The sequence below is a fragment of the Galleria mellonella genome, unplaced genomic scaffold, assembly GCF_026898425.1.
Source record: "Galleria mellonella isolate WM207_F2 unplaced genomic scaffold, CSIRO_AGI_GalMel_v1 utg139, whole genome shotgun sequence".
In the NCBI taxonomy this organism is placed as follows: Eukaryota; Metazoa; Arthropoda; class Insecta; order Lepidoptera; family Pyralidae; genus Galleria; species Galleria mellonella.
The window spans coordinates 6206825-6224697 of record NW_026441995.1 but is presented as its reverse complement, the minus strand read 5'-3'; the positions used below and the strand labels follow the sequence as shown (position 1 = coordinate 6224697).

At 31.1% G+C, this 17873-nt stretch overlaps 1 protein-coding gene across 1 annotated transcript in view; it reads left to right on the top strand.

Moving 5' to 3' along the window:
* The window catches only part of LOC113513411 (uncharacterized), a 55196-nt gene that overhangs the window by 37037 nt on the left and 286 nt on the right, over window positions 1–17873 (top strand). Inside the window, exons 31-45 of the mRNA XM_052903551.1 lie at window positions 868–1019; window positions 1390–1509; window positions 2023–2238; window positions 2761–2835; window positions 3251–3443; window positions 4877–4954; window positions 5863–5993; window positions 8581–8733; window positions 9590–9723; window positions 10551–10668; window positions 12471–12595; window positions 13600–13865; window positions 14082–14146; window positions 15510–15669; window positions 16621–16817. Coding sequence (XP_052759511.1) covers window positions 868–1019; window positions 1390–1509; window positions 2023–2238; window positions 2761–2835; window positions 3251–3443; window positions 4877–4954; window positions 5863–5993; window positions 8581–8733; window positions 9590–9723; window positions 10551–10668; window positions 12471–12595; window positions 13600–13865; window positions 14082–14146; window positions 15510–15669; window positions 16621–16817 — 2183 coding nt within the window. The remainder of the gene's footprint in view (window positions 1–867; window positions 1020–1389; window positions 1510–2022; window positions 2239–2760; window positions 2836–3250; window positions 3444–4876; window positions 4955–5862; window positions 5994–8580; window positions 8734–9589; window positions 9724–10550; window positions 10669–12470; window positions 12596–13599; window positions 13866–14081; window positions 14147–15509; window positions 15670–16620; window positions 16818–17873) is intronic.

The window sequence follows — 17873 nt, the reverse complement described above, 5'->3', positions numbered from 1 at the left end:
GTCATGGATTATAATATGCTCGGTAAAATATAAGCACATCGAATGATACATTCACAATAAGGGCAATAAAGCTTAAAGTAAAATTTTTTGCAGGGTTGGCACACATAACCGAGTATCAAAGGCATCTATACTCAAATACATTTTATACTTCATACATACATATCTGTCACACTTGTCTCCCGTTACTCGGGAGACAAGCGTGACAGATAAGGGTACTTTTAATTTGGCTCTTCTTTAGCATGTCGCCTATTTGGTCGACATATGTCCATCTAGGGCGACTTATACCAATATATATATACTACTATATATCTTTCGTAATTTTTCTTTGATCCATTCTCTCCTCCACAAATAGCATAGCTAATCCAACGCAACATTCACTTTTCAATTTTTGTCTCTACATCATCTTTCAGTCTACTCTCTCTCTTTCAAATCTCAATCACAATGTTCCTCACATTCGTGCTTTCATAATTCGCCTAAAGTACGCAAGCTAATTCCAAGCTAAGCTTTATTGACTGTTTGTAATGCATGACCAAAGTGGCACTTCGTACTAATAGTGATTTATTGTATATGTAATTGAAAATTAAATATATAATGTACCTGTATAAAATAGCCAATGGATAAATTCAATAATTAATATTTGCATGCCATTTGATGTGGCGAAACATAATAGACATCTTATAAACTTCACAAATGCAACACCTTTTCTACAATGTTTCTAGCAAATAAATTTCATTTCATTTCATTTCAAAGACGCTTGACTCCGCCTTTATGTGGAACATGGTGAATTGGGTCAAAAGAGATTATTTTTTTACTATTTTAAGAATTACAGAAAACATGATAATACCGTATTCATTATTGTTTGTACAGGATGCGGGTGTACCCCGGTGGGTGTGCAGAACACTGTGGACGTGTGGCTGACCATGATCCTCCAGGTCACAGGCTTCCTATATTTCGCTTTCATGTTTGGTTATGTATCATCGACGCGATCAGCAGATGCGCATGCATTATTGGAACATAATGTAAATAAAATAACTTAAATATTAATAATTTTTACAAACTATCAATTTCAAGAGTGAGAAAACAACTTATAATTAAAAATAGGGATCGTTAGGCTCGCTCTGTTTACCTCATAAAGAACTCTGTATGAAGATATAACGTCATGTAACTATTATATTGCAATTTGTGTTATTCAAAGTACAATATATATTAAGAACCCATATATACCAGTAATAGGTAACTTTTATTGAAATTTGTGTAATAAAAAGAAATGAAAGAGTATTCGTAACATATACCTGTTTCAGATGGCAAAAGTTTGACCATTAAAAATATTACGGACTACTGCAGTAATTAGTTTAGTTTTAATGAGCTCTGTTTCTATATATTTCATAGGAAAAAACAAGAGATTTGGCGAACTTTCTGTACCAAGAGAATGTTGACCCAATACTAACAGCGAGAACTCTGAAATATTTCGAATATGTGTGGAAAAGGACGAATGGAAGCAATGCTCAGGTTTTTTTTTCATTTATTTGAACAAACTTTGGAAATAAGTATTATGCTTAAGGGTATTGGGAACAGAAGTTTTTTTTATGTACTATGGTACTGTATATTTGTAAATTGCTTGCTTTTACTCACGTTTTCGTTCACGTGAATGGGATATATTATTATTGTCCTTCCTAAATATTATCATCATATCAGGCTTTAGCCGTCCACTGCTGAACATAAGCCTCCCCCTTAGGGGATTTTCCATAGTTGCCACTATTGGCAGGCGGATTAGCAACCGCATCAGGCTTTTAAGATGTTTTAAGAGGGATGCTACTGCCCGTCGCTCGCCCTCCCTGTCGCCTCTTCCGACATCCACGGCAAAAGAAGGGGTAACCTATTCTATGCCGGGACCTTACGGTCAGAATATCATGCGCGTACCAGATGTTATGACGAATGATTTAAGATATCAAAGGTAATAATAAACTCACTCTCATGTTTATAATATTAGTAATTATTTATTTTAATTTTTACTTGCTTTAGCAAATTTGCCGTTGTCTGAACTCGGCTCTTATGGAAGACACGTTAGTATTTATGTACGAGAAAGCATTACGTGAAGTGCCCCTTTTTGGGAAAGTGGAGCGATCCTTCATCAGGGTCATCACACAGCACCTGCATGAGATGTACTTCCTTAAGGGCGAGTCTGTCATACAAGTTTCAGATATACAGCCCTACATTTACATCATTTATAGAGGGAAGGTAATAAATAGCATTACGTGATACTAGCGTATTTTATTTTTATTCTGTGCACGTACTTGCCATGTGTTTTTGAAGGTTTTTTTACCTTTTAAAAACTTAATCACTAATAGGTATATCGGTAGAGGACTGTACTTTATATTATAGTTATTTTGCTGATAATTATCGGTGTAATATTATACCTTATATTTTTTTATATATAAATTTCAACATTATACAAAATAAGTTTTTTTTTTGTAGTAGGGAGTGTCTTTATTACCTTACTTTATCTTGTTTTATATACACACACAAACCTCAACATATTCAAGGAATTTATATACTTTTTCATCATAAAAACATTTTTTCTTCGAAATAGGAGGGTATTTTATTATGGATGTGAATATTATTCTCAGGCTTATAATAATATTACAAGAAATATTACTTTTAAAACTCTACTGAGCATTGTTACATTGAATGAATTAAAATCTAAACTGGAGAACTAAGCTTCCAGTAATATATTTGATATATTCTGTCTTTTGTTTTAAGGTGGATGTGTTGACATCTTATAACGAAATGATTACATGTATGGGTCCTGGTGGTATGTTCGGAAATTTTAGTGGTGTAAGTATTTAAAAATCATTTATAGAAAGTATATAATACTAATAATATATAATACTAAGTAAGTAATACTTTATAGCACTGGTAGAATGAATATGTCAATTAGTAATATTTTCGATTTTCATTTATTGACATATATATATATATATATATATATATATATATATATATATATATATATATATATATATAATAAATTCATGAGCGATGTCTTTCATTTTCAACAGTTGTAGTGTTACCAAAAGTTATACTTATCGGAAAATTTAATCTAAGACAATAATAATAAATAATAGAGGTAATGTAGTGACATTATACTAAATATTCCGTGATTTTTTAGTGAAATTTGCTAATATGAAATCATTACAAGGTATAATTTATATTTTATTTCATTGATAACACTTCAAATTCCTTTTTTTAGCAACCAGTGTCGTGTTCCGCTGTTTCGATTTACGCGAGCCGAAGTTTAGATCTCTTAGTCATTCCGGGGCAGACTTTCTTCAATCTCATCAAATATTATCCTAAAGTACAGGAGCCATTAAATAAAGCGTTCAGTATGTCCAAAGACTATATATTGCCTATAACTATGGATATTATTGACGAGAGCTCTTCAGGTTGGTCACTACGTAAATTATTTAAATTACTCGTACTATAACAAAAAATGCTACATTTTTTTTTATTTTCAGTTGTCGACAATATATAGTATATGTAAATATAATGAAATAAGTTGTGTGACAATAAATGCACTTTTCTCCACAAAAAAGCGGACTTCAATTATCTCAAAACCTTTTTTGTTTATTTTATTCTAAAGCTATTGAATCGAATTTGATAAAATTTCTTTGGGACCAATCTGTAAGTATATCCTTTCAAATAAAAAAAGAATTATTCAAATCGGTGTAGAACTGACGGACTTATGACATAACAAACATAAAAAATATAGTTTATTTGAGAACCTCCTTCTTTTTGAAGTCGGTTGAAAACATGTAACTAAATAAAAAATATATAAATCCCAATAATATTTATTGGAATTTACTGGTATTGAAAATTTTATTTCGACTACACTGAATTCTGAATTAATGGAATATTTTTTTTAACAATTATTTGGCTATCGATAATCTTCGAAAAATTTAAATTGAAATTTGTTACCGTGAATCGGATATTCATAATGGCGTCTCATATGAAAGGTATTTATTTTTTGCTTTATCCTTAGTTATATAAATCTGAATATAGACTTAATTATGTACTGCAGATTTTAATTACATGATCAACTGTATTATATGTTCTTGTAACCTTGCTTATTACAGGAATAACAATACATACAATAGAAATTTATTTTATTTTGTAAACATATCAGAAAAAAAAGGTTCTTGAGTGACGACCCCATATGGGCAACTACTATAGTTAGGACGATCCTTACTGAACGGAGTGACGACCTCAAATACATTGCAGGTCAGTCAGTGGATGCAGGTGGCTTAAGACCGTTCCTTATGGCAGTCTATGGGGGAGGCTTATGTTCAGCAGTAGACAGATAATGGCTGTGGTGATGATGAAACATGTCAAGTAAATGTTTAATACTAATGCAATCTATAAGATTTTTTAATGTAAATATAATAATTATCAAAGATCTCCATATTCTACTTTATCATTATGATTCTATCTCAATCCATTCATAAATTGAAAATTCTAAAAGTTGAGTTTAGAGTAACATCTTGTGTAGATAACAGATTTTCATCAAAATCCGTTTTGCCATTTTCCCATGATGACATAACAAACAGATATCAAGTCAGAAACGGTGATTTCATAATTCGAAATTACAATTAGCACTCTGGCTATTTTCCAAGCAAATAAATCAATATACAGAATTCGACCCATATGATAGTTTTATATACCTACGTATAACAGGCTCCGTTGATGTTGATTTATTCTATAAAAATGATCGATGTAATAGACTTTTTTAGACTTGTATTGTATATTTGTATATTTGAGATTCAAATAAAATGTACTAATAATGATTTTGAAGACCATTAATTTTTTTAATCTTTTTCAGATGACTCAGAAGTTGATTTACTTTCTCTGGAATCAGCTATTGATTCAAGAAGCGGTTCGAGTAGATTTGATATATCAGGTTTTTATGTTTTTATTACTAAATATAATTTAAAATTTAACATTTTCATATTTATTTTATTTACTTACTTATATGAATGAGAAATGTATATAAAAGTCCTTTAACAATTTATACATTACATAATCTTTAGTAGCTAACATACTTAATGCCCTTAAGTCATTTCATATGTATTCGTGTTCTTAAATATTTTAGATACTGTCCAGCTTTATTTTACGATTTTATATTAGTTAGGATAACATTTGTAAAAAAGGTCAAAACCTTTAGTTTGGTATAAAATAACTAAAGTGACAGAAAAAAAAATACGGGCAATTACGCCTGTATTCTAATTTCTCTATTAAAATAATAATTCTTTAAAATAAAGAAGAATATAGCTACTCGTTATTATTTATATGAAACGTAATAATGTGTATAAAGTGTTTGTTTTTATGTACATATATACTTCATTATAATTGATTATTAACTGTATTAACTCTTAAACTGTGAAAAGTAGTTATATACTAATAAGTAGGCATATAAAGTAGATATATAAAATACAGAAACTCCATTTTATTCTAAGTAATTATCTTGTTAGCTACTTTATATCATTATTATTCTAGTTTATAATCCATACCTAATAAAGATCGTATTACTTGCTTCAATTATGCGCCTATTACCTTGTTTTATTTAATTGTACATTATTTTATTACTGTTTTTGTGTTAGTGTATAAAATAAATGATATAATTAATTGCTAATGCAATTGTTAATTGTGCAGTTGATAAAGTGCATATTTTATTTGTATACATTTAACATTTTAAACAATTCAAGCTGTTAAAATATTTTGTTTATTGTACACCAATATCTCGTATTGCCTATGTACCGAGAAAAACATTTAAGTAATAAATAATTATACCTCGCATTTCCAACATAGGTCATATGTCAATACGTAGCTCACAATCACAGTCGAACATGAGCCAAGCGAAGTCATCGATCAGCATAATGACGTATCAAAGTTATGTGGATTTTTCTAATTTGCTACGCCCCGGCACATGGCTGTTTCAGGTAAATATGAGACCACGTTAAGAGCATTCATACTAAAATTTACAACATTATCATTATTTATCATTAAAAAAAATGTTAAACAATATGAAAATGCTCTAACAAAGCAAGTCCCTTAAATATTTAAATATACACCTATATACCTGCTGCTAATTTTTACCACCATGCAACCCGCCACAAACTAAAATACCATCCTAACCGTTTGGATGAGTGGCGGTCCTCCATCGTGCGTTTTTCAAAACACCTTGTTTCACGCACAACCACACTTTGGAATCGACTTCCAACAGAAGTATTTCCACACCGTTGCGTCATTATAACTTTCAAGAAAAAAGCATATTCATTTTTAAAACGCCGGCAGCATACCTGCATTACCCCTGATGTTAAGGGTACTCATGGGCACCGATACTCCCTTATCATCAGGTGAGCTGTATGCTCGTTTGCCCCGTGTGTTATATAAAAATATACAAATGTTTAAATATGAAGTATGAAATGAAGTGACAAAATAAAAAATCCAATTACAAATTTAATAGTCTTTGACAATTTATAGCCTGTCATAATGTTGAAGAGCTATAAATTAATTATAATTGTAAACACTCTTAATTAATACAATACTTTTTTTTTTATTTTTATTTATTTAGGGACTTTTGTCCTTTTAGGCACGTCAGTCCCATCCTACTTTAATAAATTGTAGGGCATCGTTTGATTTATTTTAACAAACAAAAAGACCCCCCAAATCAAATAACAGGAATGAAAGAAATGTCTTGGCAAAATTATATACCAGCTTCGGGTCGTCGAACTAGGGGTCTGCTGGAATGGCATGAAACATTCCTATATTATAGTACAATACTTCTATTTCGGGAAAACGGGTACCTATCATGTAGTTAGCGGGAATTGTACCTAATCATAATAAAACAAGACACAGCGTTTGCATTATTGGTTCTGTTGATTCTGTCACCAAGCGACGGTAATGTAAATATTAATTTATGAGCCAATGTTTGATATTGCTTTATTTGTTGGTGTTTCTATTGACTTGTGAAAGTTTCCTATTTATCGTATCGCATAAAACTTAATATATGTAAATGTATATAATATTCAATATTTCTTTTTAAAAACTTATGTTTATTAATTTCGTTACATATATATAGAGATATTCAACAATGATGTTTTTAGTACGCTTTAATTTTTTTTTTATAATAGCATAGCATGTAAATATACATATATAAATATAAACTGCACCATCCTGAGCAATCACAGAGATTGTTTCATTAATAAAATTAACAAGAGAATGTTCTACTCTCAACGTTTGGCCGCACTGTGCCGGCTCACTATTTAATGTTATTTAAATTCCATATAATAAAATATAAAAGATATTTAAGGACGATTTTTTACATCGATTTATATTTTTATTCATATAAACAGCAATAAGAAAAACGGTCCAGTGTAGACGAGTTATATTCAGCAGTGTCTAGAATTATATTATCTGTGGTAGTATACAATTAACTATTGAAATGATGATGATGATACCAAAATTAGGAAAATAAAGGATCACTTTCTTATTTCATGGCATTTTTAAAAATTATCATAATAATGCAAAATAATATGGTATAAGCAAAATAAATAATATGCAGCATAAGCGTTCATTGTAACACTTTTTTTATGCGGACCCTTAAAACAAATGAGAAATATTCTTAATAAAAAATATTACTCATTGCTATATGATAATGAATACAAGCATCGTTGAAATTCCCAGTGCCTCTAATTAGTGAAAATAAAATGGAACGGAATTAACTAGGCATGCTGTATACACTGGTATAGGTACTTGTGTTGCTGAGTTACCTTTTTAACTTTCTTTCATTTTTATAATGGATCGGTAGGTATTCGTTTACATATTGCATAATGTGTGTAGAGGAGGGAAAGGTATTGTTAGCAATGCAGTTTGACAGCCCCATTGCTAGCAATATGCCCTGCCAGGTCGACCTCCACGTGGTTCCCCTTGGAAACCATTGTGAAAAATTCTTGTTGTTTTCGTCACGATGGGCTAACTGACCTGCTTCATGCTTACCTATCAACCTTCACTGGTGCCCCGCCGGTGTATACCGATAGCGCGGGTGGGGTTACTATTTCATAATGATCCATTTGAAAAAAAAAATGGCTGTGGAAGTAGAATCCATATAGGTATTTTATATATTAATTGTTTACTGAAAGTGAAGAAATAAATAGTTTTACTAACTATGATGCTTTAGGACTTTTATAAACGATTTAATAATTAAACTATAATAACTATAATACAGTAGACGAGTAATGACTGAAATGATGATAATGATGAATTATAATATTTATAAATTGTTCCTTATTCGTTGTTCGGAATATATAAATATGTAGTTAATAGTAGATAGAAGTGTTTATGAATATACCATGCATAGATTACAATAATTTGTATGTGTAATCGTGTCCTACATTTTTTATTTTCCTAAAAACGTACTCGTTCTCAAGTCTTATATAATATTTACCAGCGAACAGCATTTAATTTTTTATATTTTGTGTACAATTTATATGAATTTATTTTTAATAAAATGAATATTTTTTGCAGAGTTTTGGATACATAACTTGTTTGATGGCAACATGTAATTATGTTCTCGGATTATACGAGCTTGTGACGTTAAATGATTGTTTCATATTATTTTGGATACATACAATTTTTGATCTATTTTTTTATCTTAAAATTTATTTAAATATGCATCAGGTAATTTTTTATTCTAATGTACTCTTTTTGTTGACTTCTTGAAGGAGCTTAATGGTATATATAAATACATTTGTTGTGATGATTCAATAGTACGCGACCATGTAGGTGAACTATTTTAGTCGACATCGTCAGCATCATGTAATCTTTTAGTTAGTATAACGTGTACCTCTATATCAACTATATATGAATCTATATAGATAATATATATACCCCCCAGAGAAGGCCTATGTTCAGCAGTGGACACTTAACGGCTCATATGGATAGGTATCCATAGTGATTTAATATATTTGGGATAAGATCTTATTTGTACACACATAGCGTGATGTCTGCATCTATTGTATAGGATTATAATGGATGATAATGGAATGATAATCTCGCCTGCGCTAACGGTATATGCTGGCGAGGCACCAATATGGGATGATAGGAGAGAAAAAAAAAATTGGTCAGTTAGCCCATCATGGTGGGCTAACTGATTTAACAGATATAGAATTCAGCACGATGGTTTCCAGAAGTGGCGGGGAGACCTCGGGAAGGTCGACCTGACAACATATATTGCTAGCAATTCCTCTCCCCCCCTACATGTACAGTATGCACATAGTGGTAATATATAATGCTTATTAGTATTGCAAGATATCTCATTGTTATTACCAGGAAAAAAATATTAAATATAAATAAATAATAATATATTAAATAAATAATAGATCTGGATAAATATTATTCAGTATTTATTATTTAAAATACCTGACCTTCTATAGTTATGTAACTTACAATAGCGACTTGTCGTTCTTGACTACTTAGCGACTATGATATTAATATCATAAATTTTATTAAATACAATTAAGCCTATTTGTTTTAGGGTTTTATAAATAAACACGGAGATTTAATAATGGCTCCAGGAAAGTGTAGAAGAAGATATTATAAACATAAGCTATGGATATGGTCTGACATTTTAGTAAATTTACCTTTAGAGCTATTCGGATTTTGCAGTCCGTAAGTTAATTTCTTGTTTACTTACACAATTTTTTTTCAATCCATTTCAAATAAAAGTGGTAAACAATATAACTGTATTTTTTATTTGCGATAACTGTGGAGAAAGAGTCATGAGTTCTTTTTAGTCGAATAGATTTCATTCCGTCTAAATCCTATATTAATTATACCAAGACTGTAAATGCCAAATTAATAAATAACTTTATAATCACCATGTGCACCAGTAGTATTACAGTTATGAAATATTTGTCAAATATTTCTTATATGTTTACCAATACCCAAATCTTGCAAGTAACTTCTGAAACAGTTTCCGTTATTGGTTCACTAAAATTTGATACTCGTAATATCCAATGATCCCATAAAGTAAGGTCGTAGTGGAAATAATTTATAATGTGTGAGAAATTATGTAATGATTGAGGTGGAAAATTGTGTTAGTTTTTGGCTTCGTAGACTCAATAGACTGCCTAAACGCTTCAGATTCTGTATACGCAGTTGACCTCGCAGACGCTACAAATTCGTTGACCCTGTAGCCTTCGCTAAAAGTATAGATAGGATGTTTATTCAATCTATACTTTTTGCGAAACCTAAAGAGTCTTCTTTAGGAATTGTGACATTCCGTATCCATCTTCTATAAATTTACCAAATTCTAGTTAGTAAGTAAGTCTATTTCTAATAAAATATCAATAAAAAAATTAATAATAAAGGCTTTGGTTTAATTTTTTTGAGATATAAAATTATAAAATGATTTCATTAGTACACAAAACACTTGGATTGTTCTAACGGATTACTATCCCATCTATAATTATAACAAAGTAATCGATATTTTTAAGGTATCCTTTGACGGCGATGCATTACTTACGGGCTAATAAATTGCTAAGGCTGAAGTACCTTGTTGATTTCTATCGTAAAACAGCGTATGAGATCACCAATAACCTTACCATTTTACAGGTATCTTGGTATCTTTTTAGCCAATATATTTTAATTTTAGTATCTAGCGTAATAAAATATAAGTGATCATTAAAGAAAAGTGCTTGATACGATCGATATAAACAAAAATTATAATGTTAATATTTCAAAGTGGCCTTATTTAATATCTTGTTGTTTAATAGAAGTTATTATTTGTTTTGTAATAATGTAGATTTCGGGATTAAACATTTGTAACTTAGTTGATTTTACGTAGATACGTACATCTTGTTTTTACAAGTTTAACAAAATACCCAGCGATAAATATGATTGACCAATTTATGCATCTATGTTCAAAGCACTTGAATTAACTATAATCAAGTTTTGTAATCAGCTCTTAATAATTACTAGAATATATCATTATAGATTAATCAACTACATAACGTAGTATAGTACCTATAACATAGGTGGTTTATATAATTTATACTCGTATAAATATTCAGATTTGTGATTACCTGGTAGTTCAGATTGTGGGCCTCCTTAAAACATGGTTCAGCTCCTTAAAGATAGTTGGCTCTTATTTCATACTTTTTTTTTATACCACTGAGGTGGCAAACAAGCATACGGCCCACCTGATGGTAAGCGGTTACCGTAGCCTATGTACGCCTGCAATACCAGAGGTATTACGCGCGCGTTGCCGACCCTGAAGAAACCTCTCTACCCCCCTTTTGAAGAACCCCATGTTGTAGTCTCTTGGGAAAACCTCGGCATGGAGCTCATTCCATAACCTGAGTGTTCGTGGGAGAAAGCATCTCTGAAACCGCGTAGTATGCGACTATTTAGGCTGTAAGGTATGAGGGTGAACTCCTTGTCGATGGCGAGTCGTACGATGATAGAAAGATATCAGATGATACTTGTTGTATTCTCTTGTCACTTATAACTGATCTATTTTTGTATTAATATAAATCTTAAATTTGATAACAGTATTTTATGCTGGTAATTTGTAGTTACATAAAAATTCGTAACAAAATCCGACATTTGTTTGAAAAGAGCAATAGTCGACTTATTTGCCTGTTCTTTTTGATTGAAACTACTTACCGAATATTAAAAAGTAAAAGTATAAAGATTGGCTATGTAAGAAAGAAAACACAATAACATATATTTTAGAGCGAGATAGAAGTTGAATATTCGCCAACACAAAATAAGCTTAATTGTGGGAATATAAACTAGTTAGTGAATATTATTTTTAAGTTTTGAAGTGTAATTCGTTTTAAGTGAATGTATTTTTTTTTTATATAACAGGGGCAAACGAGCATGTGGCTCACCTAATCTCACCTAGTAAGTAACTACCGCCGCCCATGATTATATTTATTATCACCTACTTAATTACCCATATTTCATAACAAAAATTAGAAAAAAAGAACATTAATTGCACATTTTTCACATAATTGTAAATGCTTTAAATGTAATATTACAGAACCATAAGAAATATGAGTGTTTAAGAATTTTTGCTATTTTTGTAACTTCAATTCCACATAAATTCACACCCGTCACATGCACACATTTTCTTGTTTCGTTTTTATGATTGCATTGCCAATCCGTCAGTACGTGAGTACGTCATACTACGTCTATAATAGTCTTATTTGAACAACGTGTTTATTGATTTTGGTTATTAACAAATGGGCAGTAGCGTCCCTTTTAAAATATCTCTAAAAGCCTAATCGCGGTTGATAACCCGCCTGCCAAGCGTGGCAACTACTGGCAAAGCTCCCTTTATGGGGAAGGCTCATGTTCAGCAGTGGACAGTTAACGGCTGAAATAATAATAAATAAAAATATATATTACAGGCGGCGATGACAATTATAATAGTAATCCTCTTGATCCATTCATTCAGCTGTATCTTTTTAATCGTCATGATTGCTACTTCACCTACTAGTGTCATCAGACCACTGAAACTGCATCTTATTGATGAGTATGTATACCTACAAATTTATATTTATATAAATTGGTTCATTACCCTAAGGTTGTATTGAAAAGATTGCTTTCAACAATGAGACTGCCTTACTGTACTTATACCACTATAGCGTTTACATCGAATCCTATTCGAATTTCTTACTTGACAATAAAATACCGCTCTGTCTCATTTCTTAGAAATCGTTGTATCTAATCGTTTGCTATTTTGTAGTTGACATTCGAGTTATTTTGAACCTTTGAAAAGAATCAAAATAACTCGAATGACAGGAGAAATTCTCCATTTAACTCTATTTTTATGTTTACAATATTCTATAGTTATAACGGATCCATATTAATTAGATAATGTTTGATTAAAATAATCGGACGGAATCTTACACCTATGCTATACGGATTTTAAATGCTTACTACGCATATATGAATGTGATTATAGCTATTAGACTGAACAATTTCACCTTTCGATATAAGTATAACCGAAGTAAGTAGCAACCGAAAGGCTTTGTTGCAGTCGCATTTATTATTGGATCATGCTGTGTGCACATGTTTGTGGCAAGTTTACCTGATCTATACATTAATGTACTTGCATGTTATAATTTAAGTTTGTAAACTTCTGTTATGTGCACCTAATTAATAAAATAAAATGAGTATAATTAGCAGTCTTTCACTACTAATTTCATATTATATTTATTATCATAAATAATACTGATATAAACATTATTGGACGGCAAATTGAATGAATTTGTAGCTGAAAGTTTGTTGCGTTCTGAATATTATTAATTGTTGGATAATTTGTATTGACACAAATTTAAAATCAACTTTTGTTTGGTTGCAACAGTTAAGTTTCTTGTCTGTTCTCTTCAGTTGAAATTGCATTTACAATGCATGGTAGAATCCTAACAAATGACTATCCGAAAATACTAATAATTAATTTTACCTAAATAATTATTATTTTTATTAAAATATAACATCTATGTTATTGTGAATAAAGATTCTTCTTTATTGCAGAGAAACGCCACAAAAACGTTGGGACTACACAACATCATTCTATTTGGTCCTATCAGAGTTGACAACCACTGGCGGTGACGAGTTCATCATAGAGGAAATATTTCCTATGATAATATTGGGTATATGCCTTGTGGCTGGCAAGATGCTTGCGGCTGTGGTAGTAGCCACATCTATACAGATTGCATACTCTACTAACTACGCATTAAATTGTTATGAAAAAGTGACTCACGAGCTTATTGATATGTTAAAAAATCAGGGGTTATCAAGTAAGTACTTACTATACTTCACAACATTAATATTAATATATTAGTTTGTGACGTCTTATAGTTAATGTCTTCTGTCAATAGTTTCTAAGACACCTTTGTTACAAATGATAGCCTCATACATTACGGTTAAACAAATATATATAGTATAGTGCAATATTACTACAGTTAATATAAAATAATACAAAGCTCTAATTTATCAATAACCTAAACTTTCAGATTATCAGTTAAAGAAATTTTGGAAATACGTACGTCAACTTTGGGTGACAGAACGAGGACGCCAGGTAATTTATATCACATTGTTCTTGTTAAATATTATTGTATTTTTTTTAAATATTGTAATAACTATATTCGCGCTGATGAAAATTAGGATATATAGTTAATAATCCAATAAGTATTGTGACATTAAAAAAAATCGTAACAAGCGAGATTCCAACTTGCAACTTCTATAATTTTTCTTGTAAGTTGAGTTACCACGTACTTGTTAAATATGTCAACATATATTTCATGCAATTATTTCAACTTCATTTGCTACAATTTTTTTTGTTTTTTTTTTATATAATTTTATAAACTGCATTCTTAAATTATGAGTGCAGTTTACAAACGTGCAGATTAAATTTAATAGCAGATATTGTTGTCTTAGTATTTTATTATTGTTACTTGTCTGAGGTAGGCATATAGGAATATTGGCATATTTTTAACGTAAATCAATTTGTCACCTAACGTAGCGTTGCTGAAATTGACTAGAAGAATAAAATAGTGCAATCCTTGACACGAGAGATATAAACCGTAATCTTCTGAACTACTACGCACGATGGATGCCATGAATGGCAATAAAATGAATATTTTATGAAGTCCATAGATTTTTCTCAATTTATAGGCAACCATTACTATTTTCTAACAGATCAGTCTTCAGTTTATTATGTCATTTTAATTAGTATATAAAATATATAGTTGAAATTACTTTTTAAAAATAGGCTTTTATACATTGATCTTGTGTTAATCTACAAGCTCTGTGACTGTATTGTGATTAATATTAGTTAGCTAACGACTCAAACGAGTTATAATTTGATGGATTTGAATTATTTATTATCAAGTACCTATGGCTACCTTTCAGTCCCATAATTAAACGAGCTCTATGATACCATAATATTACTGTAGTTAAGTTAAATTTCTAACTAATATTATAAATATAAATGTAAGTTTATTTGTTTTTGTTTGTTACCACTTGGCGGCTTCATTATAATCCTTTCAATTGTTAATTATCCACTACTGAACATAAACCTTCCCTATAAGGGGAGTTTTGTTAGTAGTTGCCAACTCGTCACGCTTGGCAGGCGGGTTGGCAACAGCAGTTAGGTTTTTAGAGATGTTTAAAGAGGAACGCTGCTGTCCATCCCTCTACCATTAAGTTCCTTTAGTTGTTCCTTACAACACTCACAGAAAAGGAAGGGGTGGCCTATTTTATACGGGGACTACACGGCCCTTGGCTGTTTAATAAATAATCAATCGTCATAAAGCAGTAATTACTTATTGCTAAATCAGCTCATTGTAGCTTTATGAAAAACAAATAGGAAATTTTGGAGTTAGAAATATTGAAAACTGTAGAAAAAGCTTATTAAAAATTATACCTTGTTTGTCTTTTAGCTACCTGTACTCTTGGAGCAGATGCCGTATGTGCGACGATGCGATTTGATGTCCGCAATGTTCGGTCATCATTTGAGAAATTGTTATCTCTTTGCCGACACGGGAGAGTCATTTTTGCGTCAACTATCTGCCGCATTGGATTACAATATATTTTTTCCTGGTGAGTATTTTTATTGCGTGTTTGGAATAGCCTTAATAAATATGGACGAGGATTGTATAAATGACAAGTCTAGCGACTTCTTCTTCTTCCAGCCCTTAATTTCAGCACTATTTAGGGTCGGATCTTTTTGTACACCGGCACCAGGATCTTCTGTCCTGTGTTATAAGAGTTAGATTCCGTGCTTTCATCTTCTTTTTGATATTGTTCCACCATGTAGCAGGAGGTTTTCCTTTTCCCAAATGACAAGATTACCCAAATTAGGTAAATTATTTTCGCTCTAACTACACTGGGTTGGCTGGAAGAGATCTCTTTCAGAGATAAGCCCTTCCTTGCTAACAAGTTGTTAAACTAATCGTCGCATGTATTGTTTAAGTGCAATAAAGAATATATGATATAAGTCTAGCGACTATTATGTATTATATGATTTTCTGATGAATTACAAATGTCAACATTATGTTAGAAAGTATATAAGTATGCAATCCATGTAATATCATTTATCAATATTTATGGTAATCTGTATAAATTTCTAAAATATTAGGGAACCATGTGGTTGTTTCTGAACAAGTAAAAGTCCTATATTTTAACTAAAAAGTCACGAGTTAAAGTTGTTTCTTGAAACCGTTAACTATCCATTGCTGAACATAAGTCTCCTCCATAGACTGCCTTTGCCATTGGAGGGTATTGCAAGTAATTGCCACGCTTGGCAACGGCACTTAAGCTTTGGTGGCATTTTAAGAGGGACGCTGCTGCCCCTCAAGGGAAAGAAAGGAATGGCTTATTCTATGCCGAAACCACACGGCGAAGTGCTAATTGGAATAAAATAATTAAGAGTTCTCGAAATAAAAAGAAAAATATTTTAGACAATTCCAAAATTACATTTTTATTTCATTCAGGTATCTAGCACCTTTTAATTGCATCCAGATTTCAATGTGTGGTATTATGAAATCGCAGGTAACTATATATTATTAGCTGGGGATAACGAGGCCCGTATGTACTGGGTGGCGTCAGGTACAGTCTCAGTGGTGTCAGTGAGACCTGACTTGACAGAAACCACTCATGAGTACCTTAATACGGGAGATGTGTTTGGAATATTACAAGGCATGAATAGAGGCATTTCACATTGCTTTTCATATAGAGCCGAGACAAAGGTAAGTGTAAATTAATTGGTTTTAAACAGTATATGTCGTGGCCAGATCTTAGAATTAATCGCTTCTTGATGTGGCCGATCATTTCATAAAATGGAAAATACCTGTTTCCTACATTATGATGTGGACTGGTAAGATCAGTGAATAATCAGCGTTTAACCATATGGAAAGTTAAACACACGGCTACTTCATGATTTGTTCAAATATTAGTGATCATATCGTAAAATAATTGTTACATTATCCACTGTTAGAAAAATTAACTTTTTGTGATGCAGCATTGCGGCGGACAATACTTCTGTTAAAAAGCGGATAATAATAATCCGCCAATTGAAGATAAAAGTGAAGTCTAATTGTATGGCGTTAAATATTGTATTGGCATAATGGGCCCTCTTGTAACATGCAATTGTACTTGTACCCGTTTGTATTTTTGTTGTATTTTATTAAGAGAGAGACTGGCTGAAACCAGCGCTGTGCGGCTGTACCTCCACATTGTATTGGGACACTCACCGTATCAGCTGAGCCAGTTCCTTTTGCTTTTTATATAATATTTTTGTTTTTTTTTTCTGTTATAATTATGTGTTTTTTCTGGCAATAAATATTTTTTATTCCATTCTAAATGTCATAGAAACTCTACAGTAATGATAGGAATAAAAATGTGATTTGATGATATTATCAAACGTTGATTTTTAAACGAATTTTCATTTTCAGTTTTAGCTGGCCATATTATAAAACATAACTATTTCATGAAAAGATTGGCCACATTATGAAGTGATCAATTCTAAAATCTGGCCACGACATATACATAGTTTATAATTCTGTGTATTTCCATCTGCATATAAGATCTTTTGCTTAATGTAATAATAATATATAATTATATAATAATAATAAAATATGACGTTCGTTTTGACATTTAATTTCACCCTCAGATCTATATCTATATCTGTCTATAGAGTGGAATCTTTTTATTTAATTCTAATAAGTTAGTTTAGGTAACTTCCATTACTTACATCCTTCTATATCATAATAATCGATTAACGTCCCACTACTGGGTTCAATAAA